At 40.6% G+C, this 14,283-nt stretch overlaps 1 protein-coding gene across 2 annotated transcripts in view; it reads left to right on the top strand.

Moving 5' to 3' along the window:
• The window catches only part of sptbn1 (spectrin, beta, non-erythrocytic 1), a 117,975-nt gene that overhangs the window by 60,400 nt on the left and 43,292 nt on the right, over window positions 1-14,283 (top strand). For both annotated transcript variants that reach the window (XM_034135969.1, XM_034135968.1), the window contains 4 exons: window positions 7,640-7,791; window positions 10,716-10,889; window positions 12,728-12,819; window positions 13,248-13,328. In XM_034135969.1, the coding sequence (XP_033991860.1) occupies window positions 7,640-7,791; window positions 10,716-10,889; window positions 12,728-12,819; window positions 13,248-13,328 (499 nt within the window). The remainder of the gene's footprint in view (window positions 1-7,639; window positions 7,792-10,715; window positions 10,890-12,727; window positions 12,820-13,247; window positions 13,329-14,283) is intronic.

Raw genomic sequence — 14,283 nt, 5'->3', positions numbered from 1 at the left:
GAATACCCTAAACATCTCATAAGAAAGCATTACATGCAGGGTTAGTGTACGTAGTCTTTGAATATTTACTATAATAACGAAACTGTTTCCATGTGAATATTAAAGCAGGAATGCATCCGTAACGATCCTGACATGAAGCTCAGGATCAAGATGTTTCAGTTTCTGTCAGCTGATAACATGAAGTGTTGTACAAAAGGAAAGTTATGAGATACAGATGGATGTGTGTTACACTATGATGTTGTTTCATTAGCAACAAAGTGACACACACGCACACGCACACGCACACAGTCTCGTTGCTCAGCGCTGAGGAATGCCAGTCCTCCCGCAGTGATCAGTCACTGTGCTGAAGTTAACACGGTGACTGTAATGAAGAAAAGTTTATTTATACGGACATCATTAATTTCCTGCTGACTGACAGTGATGCTGCAGAGCCGGTTTGGTTGAGATGAGTTTTAAAAAGCAGCATGGAGGGAAGAAAGAGGAAGAAAGTCTTAATGTAACTGTAAAATGTGACCCAAACATTACATTAACACAAACTTCTACAACTCTTGAATCGTCTTATATGCTTCTTTTGTTACTCGTGAAACTCCAATCGGTGAATTTACAGGCTTTAACAGGTTTGACAATTCAAAATACAAATCTTAAGTCTTAGGATCCTAAAACCATGCGACATACAATATACTTAAGACATAAAATAAATAAACTAGTGCAATAAAATAGTTAAAATGACATAATGGTGCAAGTAAATACAGGAATAAGTAAACTATAGACATTTTAAACTGAATGCCATAAAAGAGTGTACATTAAAATACTGTACAGTAGAATAAAATATGATTTATTGAATTAATATAAGGACAGAGATCAGTGTGTGTGTGTGTGTGTGTGTGTGTGTGTGTGTGTGTGTGTGTGTGTGATTGTGTGATTGTGTGATTGTGTAAAAGTGAGATTGTGCTCGTCTGTGTTTCCTTGAAAGATGTGTGTGTGTGAATGTTATTTTTCTATCTTATCTTCAAGGACATAAACATCTACTGTGGTGATGTGTGTGTGTGTGTCCACATATTGCCAGTTTGACTGTTCTGCCGCTGCCACGCTTTGAAGCAGGTTTATCCTGAAAGGGGTTAAGTTCAGTAATTTACGTAACAAGAAAGAGGACACTCATGACATGATTCATGAATTTTCTGATTCAGTTTCATTTACACTCTGGAATTATAGAAAAAAAGACACCTTGAAAATATTCACTTTTTAAAATTGGGCATACTTTAAAGAGGCCCTATTATGCTAATCTAACTTTCAGGTGTATATCAGTATGTAGTGTCTCTACTTTAAAGAGTTCTCTCCTGCTGATGTTCAGGTGTATATCAGTATGTAGTGTCTCTTCTTTAAAGAGTTCTCTCCTGCTGATGTTCAGGTGTATATCAGTATGTAGTGTCTCTACTTTAAAGAGTCCTCTCCTGCTGATGATCAGGTGTATATCAGTATTTAGTGTCTCTACTTTAAAGAGTCCTCTCCTGCTGATGTTCAGGTGTATATCAGTATGTAGTGTCTCTACTTTAAAGAGTCCTCTCCTGCTGATGTTCAGGTGTATATCAGTATGTAGTGTCTCTACTTTAAAGAGTCCTCTCCTGCTGATGTTCAGGTGTATATCAGTATGTAGTGTCTCTACTTTAAAGAGTCCTCTCCTGCTGATGTTCAGGTGTATATCAGTATGTAGTGTCTCTACTTTAAAGAGTCCTCTCCTGCTGATGATCAGGTGTATATCAGTATGTAGTGTCTCTACTTTAAAGAGTCCTCTCCTGCTGATGTTCAGGTGTATATCAGTATGTAGTGTCTCTACTTTAAAGAGTCCTCTCCTGCTGATGTGCAGGTGTATATCAGTATGTAGTGTCTCTACTTTAAAGAGTCCTCCCCTGCTGATGTTCAGGTGTATATCAGTATGTAGAGTCTCTACTTTAAAGAGTCCTCTCCTGCTGATGTTCAGGTGTATATCAGTATGTAGTGTCTCTACTTTAAAGAGTCCTCTCCTGCTGATGTTCAGGTGTATATCAGTATGTAGTGTCTCTCCTGGGACATGTCTCCATGCTTTAATGTTCAAAAAGCTCTTTATTTTTCTCATACTGCCTGTGCTGCAGCACCTCTTTTCACCCTCTGTCTGAAACCAGAGCCCAGTCTGCTCTGATTGGTTAGCTGGCCGGCTCTGTTGTGATTGGTCAACCGCTTAGAGATGTCCCGTCCCTAATCCGTATCACGTACTATGTGTTGGAGCGCTAGCCAATAGAAGTGCAAGTGTTACATAGTGATGTCACTATGTTACAGAAGTAAACAAAGAATACCCATGACTCCCTCTGGAGGTAACACAGGGATTTTAGTCTTTGCAGACCATTTAAATGCAAAAACATATACCTATAGAACACACTACAGAAAGGGAAAACCCCCTTAAAGCACAATAGGGCCTCTTTTTAAATGATGACGATTTCGCAAAATGTAAGTTTAGCTACTTCAAATTCATACATTGGAGACTCCACATTGTCCCACCCAGTGTCTGACTAACTCCTCCAGATGTGTACGGTCGGTCTAACTTCCTCATAGGACTTTGAATTTGGATTAGCCTTATTTTAACTCCAGATGAACCCCAACCCAAAGCCCTAATCCTGCCTGGTCTGGGGTTTAAAGAGACTGGATCTGGACGGGACCCAAACAGTTTTGTCTGAAATGAGCTGAGTGTGCGGGACATATGTCTGCCGGCTGATAATCAGGCAGTGTTCACTCTCAATGGTCCTCTGTTCACATTCTGCCTCACTTTCTGCTCCCATGGGAACACACTGCAGCACTGTGTGTGAGTGTGTGTGTGTGTGTGTGTGTGTGTGTGTGTGTGTGTGAGAGTTTGCATTCATTCAGACTCTGCTCTCAGATTTCAGACTTTACCATAGGTCAGTGTGATTGGCTGGGACTCAGTATGGTGTCCTGTGATTGGCTGAGGGATCTGCCGGTGTCCTGCTGTCTGACTGCAGGATGTTTTGGAACCATGATGAAACTCATAGCTTTTATTTCCTGAGTTTTGTTTATTCTACGCCTTCTTTTAAGGAAATGTAGGTTAATTTAAGCATTTTTTTACAGGTAATCCTACAGTTCAGTTTGTTGGCTGCTCTTTTGTTCATACCTGAAATTCAGTGTGTTAAATATCTCCCTTCTGCACATCTATTATACTAAACAAGAATACACATAACTCATATCCTTTATTGGGAAACCATCAAAGTAGAAGAAGATATTTTCCTTTAAAAAATATTGAAATTCATTCCTGATTGAATGTCAAGGGCACCTGTGATGCAGGTTATATATTTTTAGGTAGAGCTTTTTTTTCCTGTCAAAAAGAAACTAACACAATGGAGACTTTAATTATGGTTGTACACGGAATAACTCTTTAACACTCAAAAGTGTCAGTGAGAGAGGAGGAGGTCTGTGTGTGTAAGACAGGCCGAACATATCGAACATCTGTTTCCACTAACAGAGGGACACACACACACACACACACACACACACACACACACACACACACACACACACACACACACACACACACAGCTCTGTTCAGTCTCCCGTGTCTGTGCTGTGTTTCCAAATGTAACCCAGTTCTGGGCCATTCACGCTGGATCGCATGACTTTAGCCAAACACACACAACGACACTCACACACACACCAACACACACAACGGCACTCACACAAACACTAACCATCACACACACTAAAACAAACACACACTGACGATCGTATAACCTTATCAAAATACACACTTCTAGTTTTGCAATTCCTGGATTCTAGCATTCCTGATCTCCCACAGGGTGTGTGTGTGTGTGTGTGTGTGTGTGTGTGTGTGTGTGTGTGTGTGTGTGTGTGTGTGTGTGTGTGTGTGTGTGTGTGTGTGTGTGTGTGTGTGTGTGTGTGTGTGTGTGTGTGTGTGTGTGTGTGTGTGTGTGTGTGTGTGTGTGTGTGTGTGTGTGTGTGTGTGTGTGTGTGTGTGTGTGTGTGTGTGTGTGTGTGTGTGTGTGTGTGTGTGTGTGTGTGTGTGTGTGTGTGTGTGTGTGTGTGTGTGTGTGTGTGTGTGTGTGTGTGTGTGTGTGTGTGTGTGTGTGTGTGTGTGTGTGATTGGAAGAGGGAGTAAACTGCAAAAACATAACTAACTTTTCAGACGTTTCCCCCAAAATCCCCCCCCACACACACAGGAATGTATAGATGTGTGTGTAGACCTGCTCTGGATAATAACAAATTAAAGATGTATTCCTGAACTGAATAACACAAACACACACAACTACTCACAGTCCAGACAGAGTGTGTGTTTTCAGAATTCAACCCAGGGGAACACAGCTGTGGACTGATATGTGTGTGTTTGATATATGTCATTTTTTGTTTGCTGTTCCTACATTTTCTTATATTTTTTTGGCATTAGTCAAACCCGAAAATGTGTCCACCGCCATCTTGTGTTTTAGTCTTCAATTAGACACTGCTTTATAATCTATTTTACTCTAAATGGGACCATCATTTACCAAATGAACTTCGTAATGTATTGAAAAACACTTGAAACTAGTAATTGAGAACATAAAACGTTCCCGGTTTTGTGTGTGTGTCCGTGTGTGTGTCCCTGTGTGTGTGTGTGTGAGAGCCTCTATGAACTCGGTTATTAATTCTTGTCATATCTGGACCTTGACTTCCCATGATGCATTGACAATTGCTTGTGTGATTTAGGAGAGGGATGCATTCACACGATGATACGAAGAATGAAGCACCTCACATGATGTTCAGGATGCACATTCCTGTGTGTTATTATTTTTTTCAACCAAATGGTCTGGCATGTGTGTTTCCTCAGGTTAAGGTCATGCTAAGCGGTAATTGGGTTATTGACCTACAGAAAGACATCCCGTTAATACCTTAGTTCTCCTCACACACACACACACACACACACATACGCACACACACACACACACACACACGCACGCACGAACAATCGGCTGTGTGATGTGGATTCAACAGTATCCTTGAAAGTAATTGAAGACATTGACATTGAGTTCTGCTTAGCTGTTTGTGGGAGAGTGTGTGTGTGTAGCTTAGCATTATCACTTTATTTTGCCCACAGTCACCTGAAATGACCTTTGTTAGATAGATGATGTAATACCATGCAGTTGCAGCTAACATTTATTTTCATAAACCAGACAAGGAATAATGTATTCCATTAATATGAAGGCTATACATAATGATGACTTAGCGCTGTCTGATAGACATTAATGAGGCCCTATTATGCTCTTTGGGGTTTCCCCCTTTCCTGTAGTGTGTTATATAGGTTTTTGTGCATGTCAATGGTCTGCGAAGACTAAAATCACAAAGTTTCTGCCCCTTTAATAAGCCAATTAGAGTTGGGTTTGGTTTTATTCACAGCCGCCCCATTGCTATAAAGTTAAGGATAGACAGGCACGTCCAAAACGAGCCTCCCTTCCATTTTCACCTGCTCGACTGAATTGAAAAAAGACACTGGCCCTTACAAAAAGACTCTATTTGTCGTTGGTGTGTGTCTGTAGGAAGTTTTATAGTCAAGGATTTCCCCCTGATAGCTGCAGCGTGTTTAGTGTGTCTGGCTCCGTGCAGGCGTCCATGTTACTTCTCTCTTCAGATAACTCTCAGATTGTTGGCGGCGTGTCGTCTTGTTGTCCACATATTTCTGCTTCCACTGTGATACGAGGAATCCTCCATAGTGTGTTTGTGCCGAGTGATAAAGCTGCTGAATGCCAGCGAACAATGACGCTATTGTCCCTCTGCACACACACACACACACACACACACACACTGAAGGTCATGAATATTTGTTTGCATGTATAAAACAGTCAGGGGTTCTTATCACTTGTGTGTGTGTGTGTGTGTGTGTGTGTGTCCCCTGTTTCCTTTCAGGGGTCAAACTGAGTTCATTCGTGTCTCTTTTTCAGCACCGAGTTTGTGCACTGTGAAGGAACTGTTGTAGAGCATCAGTCTATCGTCCATCTTTTGCCAAAAAATGTACTTATTTTTACATGACAAATTCAGTTTAGTTTAGTGGAAAAAAAACAGCCTTGTAAACGGTGTCATTGGCTGGAAGAATAATGCTTTGTGATCAAGAAAAGAAACTGAGACCTTCACCTCATGCATGCAGACACGTATAGTAATACAGTCATGTTTCCAACTGGGAAAAAACGTGATTTATCTGAGAACTGGGATATTTCTCACTGAGCCCTGAGTGATGCAGATTTGCCAGAAAAAGCAAACATGAATTGACTCCTAACGCCAGCAATAATGAAAAGTGAGTTAATTCAACCACACATGTATTAGATAATGTGCTAATGCAGTGTCTCTAACTCTGCAGCTGGCTCCAGTTGTCTGATGATGTAAATTATTTGAAGTCATGCAAATCTCTTCTGACTAACTTCACAAATGACGGCCCTAAAATAAGCTTATTATAAAAAATACAAAAGGTGTGTGTGTGTGTTTATTAGAACATCAGCGGCTGGATAAGAGCAACATACTGTTTTGAATAATTACTTTACAGAAGAAAAATACTTTCTATTCAGTGTGTGTGTGTAAAATACTGTGAGTGTGGGAGAGGTGTCACGCCCTCTCCTCCTTATGCAACTTCCTCCTGTCCATTGTCATGGCAACTGAGACAGCCAAGGAAGTGTGTGTGTGTGTGTGTGTGTGTGTGTGTGTGTGTGTGTGTGTGTGTGTGTGTGTGTGTGTGTGTGTGTGTGTGTGTGTGTGTGTGTGTGTGTGTGTGTGTGTGTGTGTGTGTGTGTGTGTGTGTGTGTGTGTGTGTGTGTGTGTGTGTGTGTGTGTGTGTGTGTGTGTGTGTGTGTGTGTGTGTGTGTGTGTGTGTGTGTGTGTGTGTGTGTGTGTGTGTGTGTGTGTGTGTGTGTGTGTGTGTGTGTGTGTGTGTGTGTGTGTGTGTGTGTGTGTGTGTGTGTGTGTGTGTGTGTGTGTGTGTGTGTGTGTGTGTGTGTGTGTGTGTGTGTGTGTGTCACAGGAAACCTCTCCCACACACACGCCTTTCTAGGAACAATGAGTTTATGGGATGTTCAGAACACACAGGAAACACGTAGACACTCCAAGTGATCAATCTTTTAATTCGTATTCATAAAAAAATGTATTTAAATGCAGTTTTCAGCCTCTCTAATATTTAGAGTTTGCCTTTTTCTTTATTTTATATCATATTAAAGTGAACATTTTACAAAACAAGACAGTTAAAGACATCGCATTGGACTTTGAGAAACGGGCATGCACATTTTTTGCGGGCCCTATTCTGCTTTTTAGGGTTTTCCCTTTCATAGCGTGTTATATCGGTGGAGGCGTGTGGCGCAGTGGATAGGTTCAAACCCCACTGCAGTCAGCATGTCGTTGTGTCCCTGAGACACTTCACCCCAAATTGCTCCTGTGGGGATTGTCCACAGTATTGAGTATGTAAGTCGCTTTGGATAAAAGCGTCTAACAAGTGACATGTAATGTAATGTAATATAGGTTTGTGTGTAAATGGTCTGCAAATGCTAAATTCCCAAGTTTCCTCCTAGTCTTTACATTTTGTTATAGCTTTAATTCCTGTTTCCTCACTGACCTCTGACCTCTCTCTCTGCAGATGAGCGTGAGGCGGTGCAGAAGAAGACCTTCACTAAGTGGGTGAACTCCCACCTGTCCAGGGTCTCCTGCAGGATCACAGACCTGTACATGGACCTGAGGGACGGGCGCTCGCTCATCAAGCTGCTGGAGGTCCTGTCCGGAGAGAGGCTGGTGAGTGCACACTGAGGGCTTTTCTTTTGAAAGGGCAGCAGAGGAGAGGAAGGTGCAAAAGCAGGTCGATAACTATTATTTTCTTTAACCTGTTAAGCCGGCTTTTTTCCCCGTTTTTCCCCCGAAACTGTGTCTCAGAGCTTCTTAAAATGTAATAAACTATTAATGTGTCATACTCACTTAACGGGAAGAAACTCAGCTAACTAACGATATGAACAATCTTTACCGAAACAAAACACAAGTCGGTATAAATCGATCGATATACTTATCGGATCTGCACAAACAAGCTTAGCTAGCAAGCTGAGATTCCACAGATTCTAGAAATATAAGTATCATCACTGAGCGATCAGAACTTGTGACATAACAGGGGAAGCAAAACCAGACAACACACGACGTAGCTTTAGGTAGCAAAACACGGAGATATGCTCACCTTAGCTGTTATTCTGATCAAAAGTCGTGTTCAATGGCATTAAAACGAGAAAAACGTGGCTGAAGGTTAATCCATAGGTTAATCCAATGTTTCTGTCACTTTGAAAAAATATTGATAATCCATAATTCCATTTTTATGTCAAAAACTGAGTTTTCATATTAGCTGCTAATGATAGCTTCCAGAGTGTATGACAGCTTCCTGTTTTGGCTACGTGTCAATCATCAAAATCGACCAAGGGGGGCCAGAGATAGGTCAAATCCACCCAAATGACCCCAGAAGTGTTTTTTGTTGCTAAATATCTCTAAAAAGGTCAAATTTCACTTGTTTTGCATCAATCTTGATACAGGGTACTTATTATGTTATAGTGTGGATTCCTAAAGCTTTTAGTCTACCATCCCATCATTCAAGGGTGGTTTTCACTATACTGTAAGTAATGTTTTTTTTTTTGGACGGACACAATAATTGAAATTTTTTTTACTATGTTCAATCTGAATTTACTTTAAATTAAAAAAAATCTATATTGATTCTGACACTTCTACATCCAACTCACAGGTTTATCATTACTTTGAGATTTTTTTTTATTAATTTTCCCCTTTTAGAAGTGAAGTTATGGTCATTTGTTCTGGGAATGTCATTTTTGAGCCTGAGACCTGGAAAACAGGCTCGGGGGTTAATTAACAAACTGAAAAGATATGAGCGATAAACTTTGTCATTTTAAGGAAATACTCAGATATCTTGCTGCAAAATGACCTGCTTCTATATTATCTTCATTTTCTGTCACTCTCTGGCTGCACACACACACACATGCGCGCACACGCGCACACGCGCACACGCACACACACACACACACACACACACACACACACACACACACACACACACACACACACACACACACACACACACACACTCTTCTTATCTGGTTGTTTGACCACAGCCTTTATGACTCATATTCATTAACAGGACTCGCCTCCATCTGTGTACCTCAGTGTGTTCACTTCACTTATATCAATAATAACTGGGCTTTGTACCACATTGCTGGATTATGCATTAAGAGAAATATGAACATTTTGTAAGAGATTCCACCTGTGCATAGAATTATTTGCTTTTAAAAAAATCTCCGAAAGGTTTTTTTTAAGCATCTAGTTTCCACAAAAAAGTATTTAAAACAACTTTAAACATTGTCTCTTGGCTGCTGTAGACTGTCATGTTGGATATGACATGTTTCTGTGTCAGGAGACTTCTTAAAAGGGTTATTATGACGGTGGAGCTGCAGGAGGAATTTGTTTATTGAGTTTCAGTCGAACACATTTCTAGGAAACTCATTAGAATGACTAAATAATCTGTCACTTTTATATAGAACCTTTTATATACTGCTAGAAATATAAGAAAAATGTGGTGTAATAAATATATTGAGGTCAGTTAGGTCTCCTTCTTCCTCTTGTTATCCTGGCGTCTCTCCAGCCTCTTCTCCCTGCATCATCCGGTCTTTTCACGACCTGTCAAACACACACACAGAGAGAAAACACAGCCAGCCAGGAAATGACTTAATTGTTTCACATAAAATATCATTTATTTATTCCGCTTTATTTTTACAGTTTTTGAATGCTTTCTGTCAGAGCAGAGAGCCAGAGAATCTGTGGCACATTGGAGGAGGAAGTGAGAGAGAGACAAATGACCAACGGAGGAAAAGAGAGAGGAAGAATGTGTGGAAATGGAGAGAGAAAGACGGATATTTAGTTATAATAAGCTGGCAGAAGCAGAGTGATAGTGAAGTGGTGATCTGGATGAATGCAGAGAATAACAGTGGGGGGGGTGGTAGTGTTGTGAAAGAAGTCATTGAGTAACTTTGAGGGTTTGTCTGGAGCCAAAACGCCTCCAGGAGCAGCCGAGGAATCTGTCCTCACTGCAGAGGAAGCTTTTATGGGATCATGTTGTTCATCTCCTCTGTTGCTTCTGATTCAATTATTCTCACTAAGGTAATGAGGACATCTTAGGAAATGTTTTATCTTAAAAGTAACATCCAAGCGTTTATGTTCTATATTTTTTCTACAAAGCCCATAAAACTCCAAAACCCACAATGTGTTAGTCCTACATTCATGAAGCCGGTCCTTCCTACTAAGAACCTTTTGGTCCTGGTTGTTTTTGTGCAGAAAAAACATATTTGGATGTTGGATCCGTGTGCAGGTCATGGCCGTAGTTTTGTTAATATTTATGTGAACGTTTGTTACTTGGAGTTATTTATTGCTCTAATATTAACAACTGTTTCCCAGTTTTGGGATGTTTATATTTCAGTTATGATTTAGTGATATTGTTTAGTTAAAGTGACGTTATAAAAAGCACTCTTACTCCACATCGAAGCCAATAAAAAGTGTAATTTTGCAGCTGCTTCTGCATCAGGAGACTCACTAATCACAAAAAAGAATTCTGCCTCCAGGTCATCTTACATGTTTTATTAATAATACTAAATGTTCCTCTTGTGTTTTTGTTTCAGCCCAAGCCCACCAAAGGCAGGATGCGTATCCACTGCCTGGAGAACGTGGACAAAGCGCTGCAGTTCCTGAAGGAGCAGAGGGTTCACCTGGAGAACATGGGCTCTCACGACATCGTGGACGGGAACCACCGCCTGGTGCTCGGCCTCATCTGGACCATCATCCTGCGCTTCCAGGTAACATCACACAACCCCCACAGCATAGAGCATCCCAATGACAAGAAGGATCATGGGAATGTTATGGGAATTAAGGATGGAGGAGGATGTCATCAAGTTTCCAGGTGCTGTCAAAAAATAATAGGAATTAAGTCAAATGTTTTAACTGTAACTGATTATTGCTAAAGAATTGAACAATCCTAAATTATATTTCACAGTTCAAACAATCAGAAGAAAACCTTCAACTACTTTAGCTTTGAATATGCAAAACATTTATTGAATTGCTATATTCTTTTCGTTTTGTTGAGTCCTTGAAGGCCTTCATCTGCTTCAAAGGCATGGCAGCCCTGTTTAGGAGACTGTCATCACACTGTGTGTTTCACTGTGTGTCTTTAGTGTCACACTCGTCATTACACTGTGTGTGGTTGAGTGGTTGTGTGGTTGTGTATCTCGATGAGGATGACGTCATCAGGGCAGAGAACAGTTGGGTGGAAAGGATTTAGCTTTTATAAGCCGTAAGGATTAAAAAACTCTTTTTAGTGGATTTAATTCCTGCAGTGGATGACATGGAAGCGATTGACAGCAGGACCACAGTGTGTGCGTTTGAGTGTGTGTGTGTGTGTGCACGCTAGTGTATGTGCTTGTTTCTGTACGTGTGTGTGTGTGTTATATGTAATATGCATTGGTGGTGTTGATGCTGATTGTGGCTCAGTTGAGACTCATGCTTTTGTCAGGCTGAAACTGATGGGCGCTATCAATGAAGGTGAGATGTGGTGTGTGTGTGTGTGTGTTTGCATATGTTTGTGTATGTGTGTGCGTGCTCTTGTACTATATTTGAGGGGACCTTTTATTAGAGCTTAAGATAGTTTTAAAATTGACGATTGTTTTAGAAAAAAAATTCTTAAGTTTGAAGGCGTGTTTCTAACGCTGGGCCATGTTGATGACATCATTTGAAAGGTAAATCTATAAAGCAAATACATTATGGGACAATTGACATTTGCAAAAATTAAGATATAGTAGGGTTTCTATAGTGAGGACATGTTTACAAAGTGTGCACCTTTTTAATAAATAAGGTTATTTTAATTGAAATGTTTGGAAAATTAGGAAAAAATAGGACATTTCTTGACAGTCTGGACCTTTTTTAGAAAGTGAGGACATGTTTGGAAAGTGTTTGCATCCTCACAAGTATGGAAGTGCAGATGTGTGTTGATGTTATGACAGAGTGACAGTGAGGACAGACAGTGAACGCGTCATGTCAGCGGAGGACATCCCTCTGAATGGATTACACACGTATGCAAGAGGGGAAGACGTCATGCTGCTGTGATCACTGTGTACTCTCTTAATCTCTGCACAGCACCATTCAAACCTTTAATATCACAAACACAACCAACATTTAAAATAATGTGCAACCGCAGCAGGGATCTGCACATGATGAATGTTTTATGTATAATGTTTTGATGTAAAATGATTGTTTACTATGGTTCTGACTATTTTGATGAAATGTTGTAATATATAAAATGAGCTTTTATCCATGGATAGACAAATATAATTGCATCTAGAATTTGCATTCAATTCTGTAACAAGGGAAGATGTATTCAGAAGGACTCAATATTAACAGAGAGTTAAAAGTGCTGCATGAAATCCTTCTTCAAATGCTATAAATAAAGTTCTATCAACCTTAGCCTTGCCTTGCCTTAGTGTCCCAGTAAGACAATTAAGAACCGAAATCCAACTCTTCCCTTAAGTTTCTTCAAATGTATGATTTAAAAAGCTGCATATTTTACAATAGCTGGACGTCTTTCTCATTTAAAGTCTTTACATGTTATGTTGTACTCACTGTGTGTATCTGTGTGTCTCAGATCCAGGACATCAGCGTGGAGACGGAGGACAACAAGGAGAAGAAGTCTGCTAAAGATGCTCTGCTGCTCTGGTGTCAGATGAAGACCGCAGGGTGAGAGTTAAAACCACTTTGTGGGAGGCGTGTGGCGCAGTGGGTAGAGCCTTGGTGTTTGGATCAGGGGAGCACAGGTTCAAACCCCACTGCAGTCAGCATGTCGTTGTGTCCCTGAGACACTTCACCCCAAATCACTCCAAGTATTAAGTATGTAAGTCGCTTTGGATAAAAGCGTCTAACAAGTAACATGTAATGTAATATAATGTAATCAATATTGAGACTACATTTCCCATCAGCCCTGTTGCCTTCTTTTCATCTCCAAGAAGTCACAAATTGAACAGATTTGTACTCAATCTTTGTAGCTTTTGTCCTGTGTGCTCTGTAGTGATGATGCTCCCATTAGATCAATTATTCTAAATGATGGGATGTGAAGTGAAAATGTAAAACAGTGCACCACTAAATGAAGTTTTCCTCTTCCTGTGCAGGTATCCAAACGTCAACATCCACAACTTCAGCACCAGCTGGAGGGACGGCATGGCCTTCAACGCCCTCATCCACAAACACAGGTGAGAGCTCATTCATGGCTTTTCTTATTTTAGATATCTTTACAGATAGATAGATTAGATAGATTCCTTTTTATTGTCACTACACAGAGTACAGCAAAATTCCAAGCATTCCCGAAGGTGCAATCACACATAACAGACAGTATAAGTATCATTTGACAATACAAGCTAAAACTTTTAATATATAAAGTGACTATAAATTGGACCTATGATACATTGAACAGTACGCTTACAAAACAATACAACATTACCATACAAGAACAATACGGTCAAGGCAGTCACACCAAGCTCACTTATGGCGCATTTCCACTACAGCGCGGTTTAAGCGTGCCGTGCCTGTTTTTGGTTGCGTTTCCACTAGGGGTAGTTCCGGCTAGTGGGTACTTTTTCACAGTTTTTCTGGCTCCCGGCTGAGTATGCTAGTGAGAGAATCGCTGGCAACTACAACAAAATGAACATATTTGACCGTGATTTAATTGTAATACACGTTTCAAAATGATGCCGAAGTAACAACATACTGATACCGGTTAGTAAAAACCATGAATTAAGTCTGCAGACAGACGGCAGGCGAAAAACCTTTTAAAATGCGTGTTTTCTGAATGGAGATCGGCTAAGCTAACGCAGTATATGCTCCGACCGTCCACACTCACAACAACGGCCTATACAGATATAAATAAAGCAGCGACTGTATTCACCATGACACAGGCAGTCTGTGGTTTGTACTTGTTTCACTTTTGTCTAGTTTCTGAACAGATATGAGGAGCTGTGAGCTCTGAGGGCTAACAGCTAACGGCTGATGTTGGTTTTGTGTTTCGCATTGAAGATGACGTCACGGCTCCGCCTACACTGCGTTACTATAGTTACTACCCCAGTTCCTAAACTGTAATGGACACGCAGCATAAAGTGAGCCTGGCCTAACAAGGCCTAACGAGGCCTAGCCATACCGTACTAAGCCAAG

The sequence above is a fragment of the Trematomus bernacchii genome, unplaced genomic scaffold, assembly GCF_902827165.1.
Source record: "Trematomus bernacchii unplaced genomic scaffold, fTreBer1.1, whole genome shotgun sequence".
Lineage (NCBI taxonomy): Eukaryota > Metazoa > Chordata > Actinopteri > Perciformes > Nototheniidae > Trematomus > Trematomus bernacchii.
This window is presented reverse-complemented; position numbering and strand designations above follow the sequence as displayed.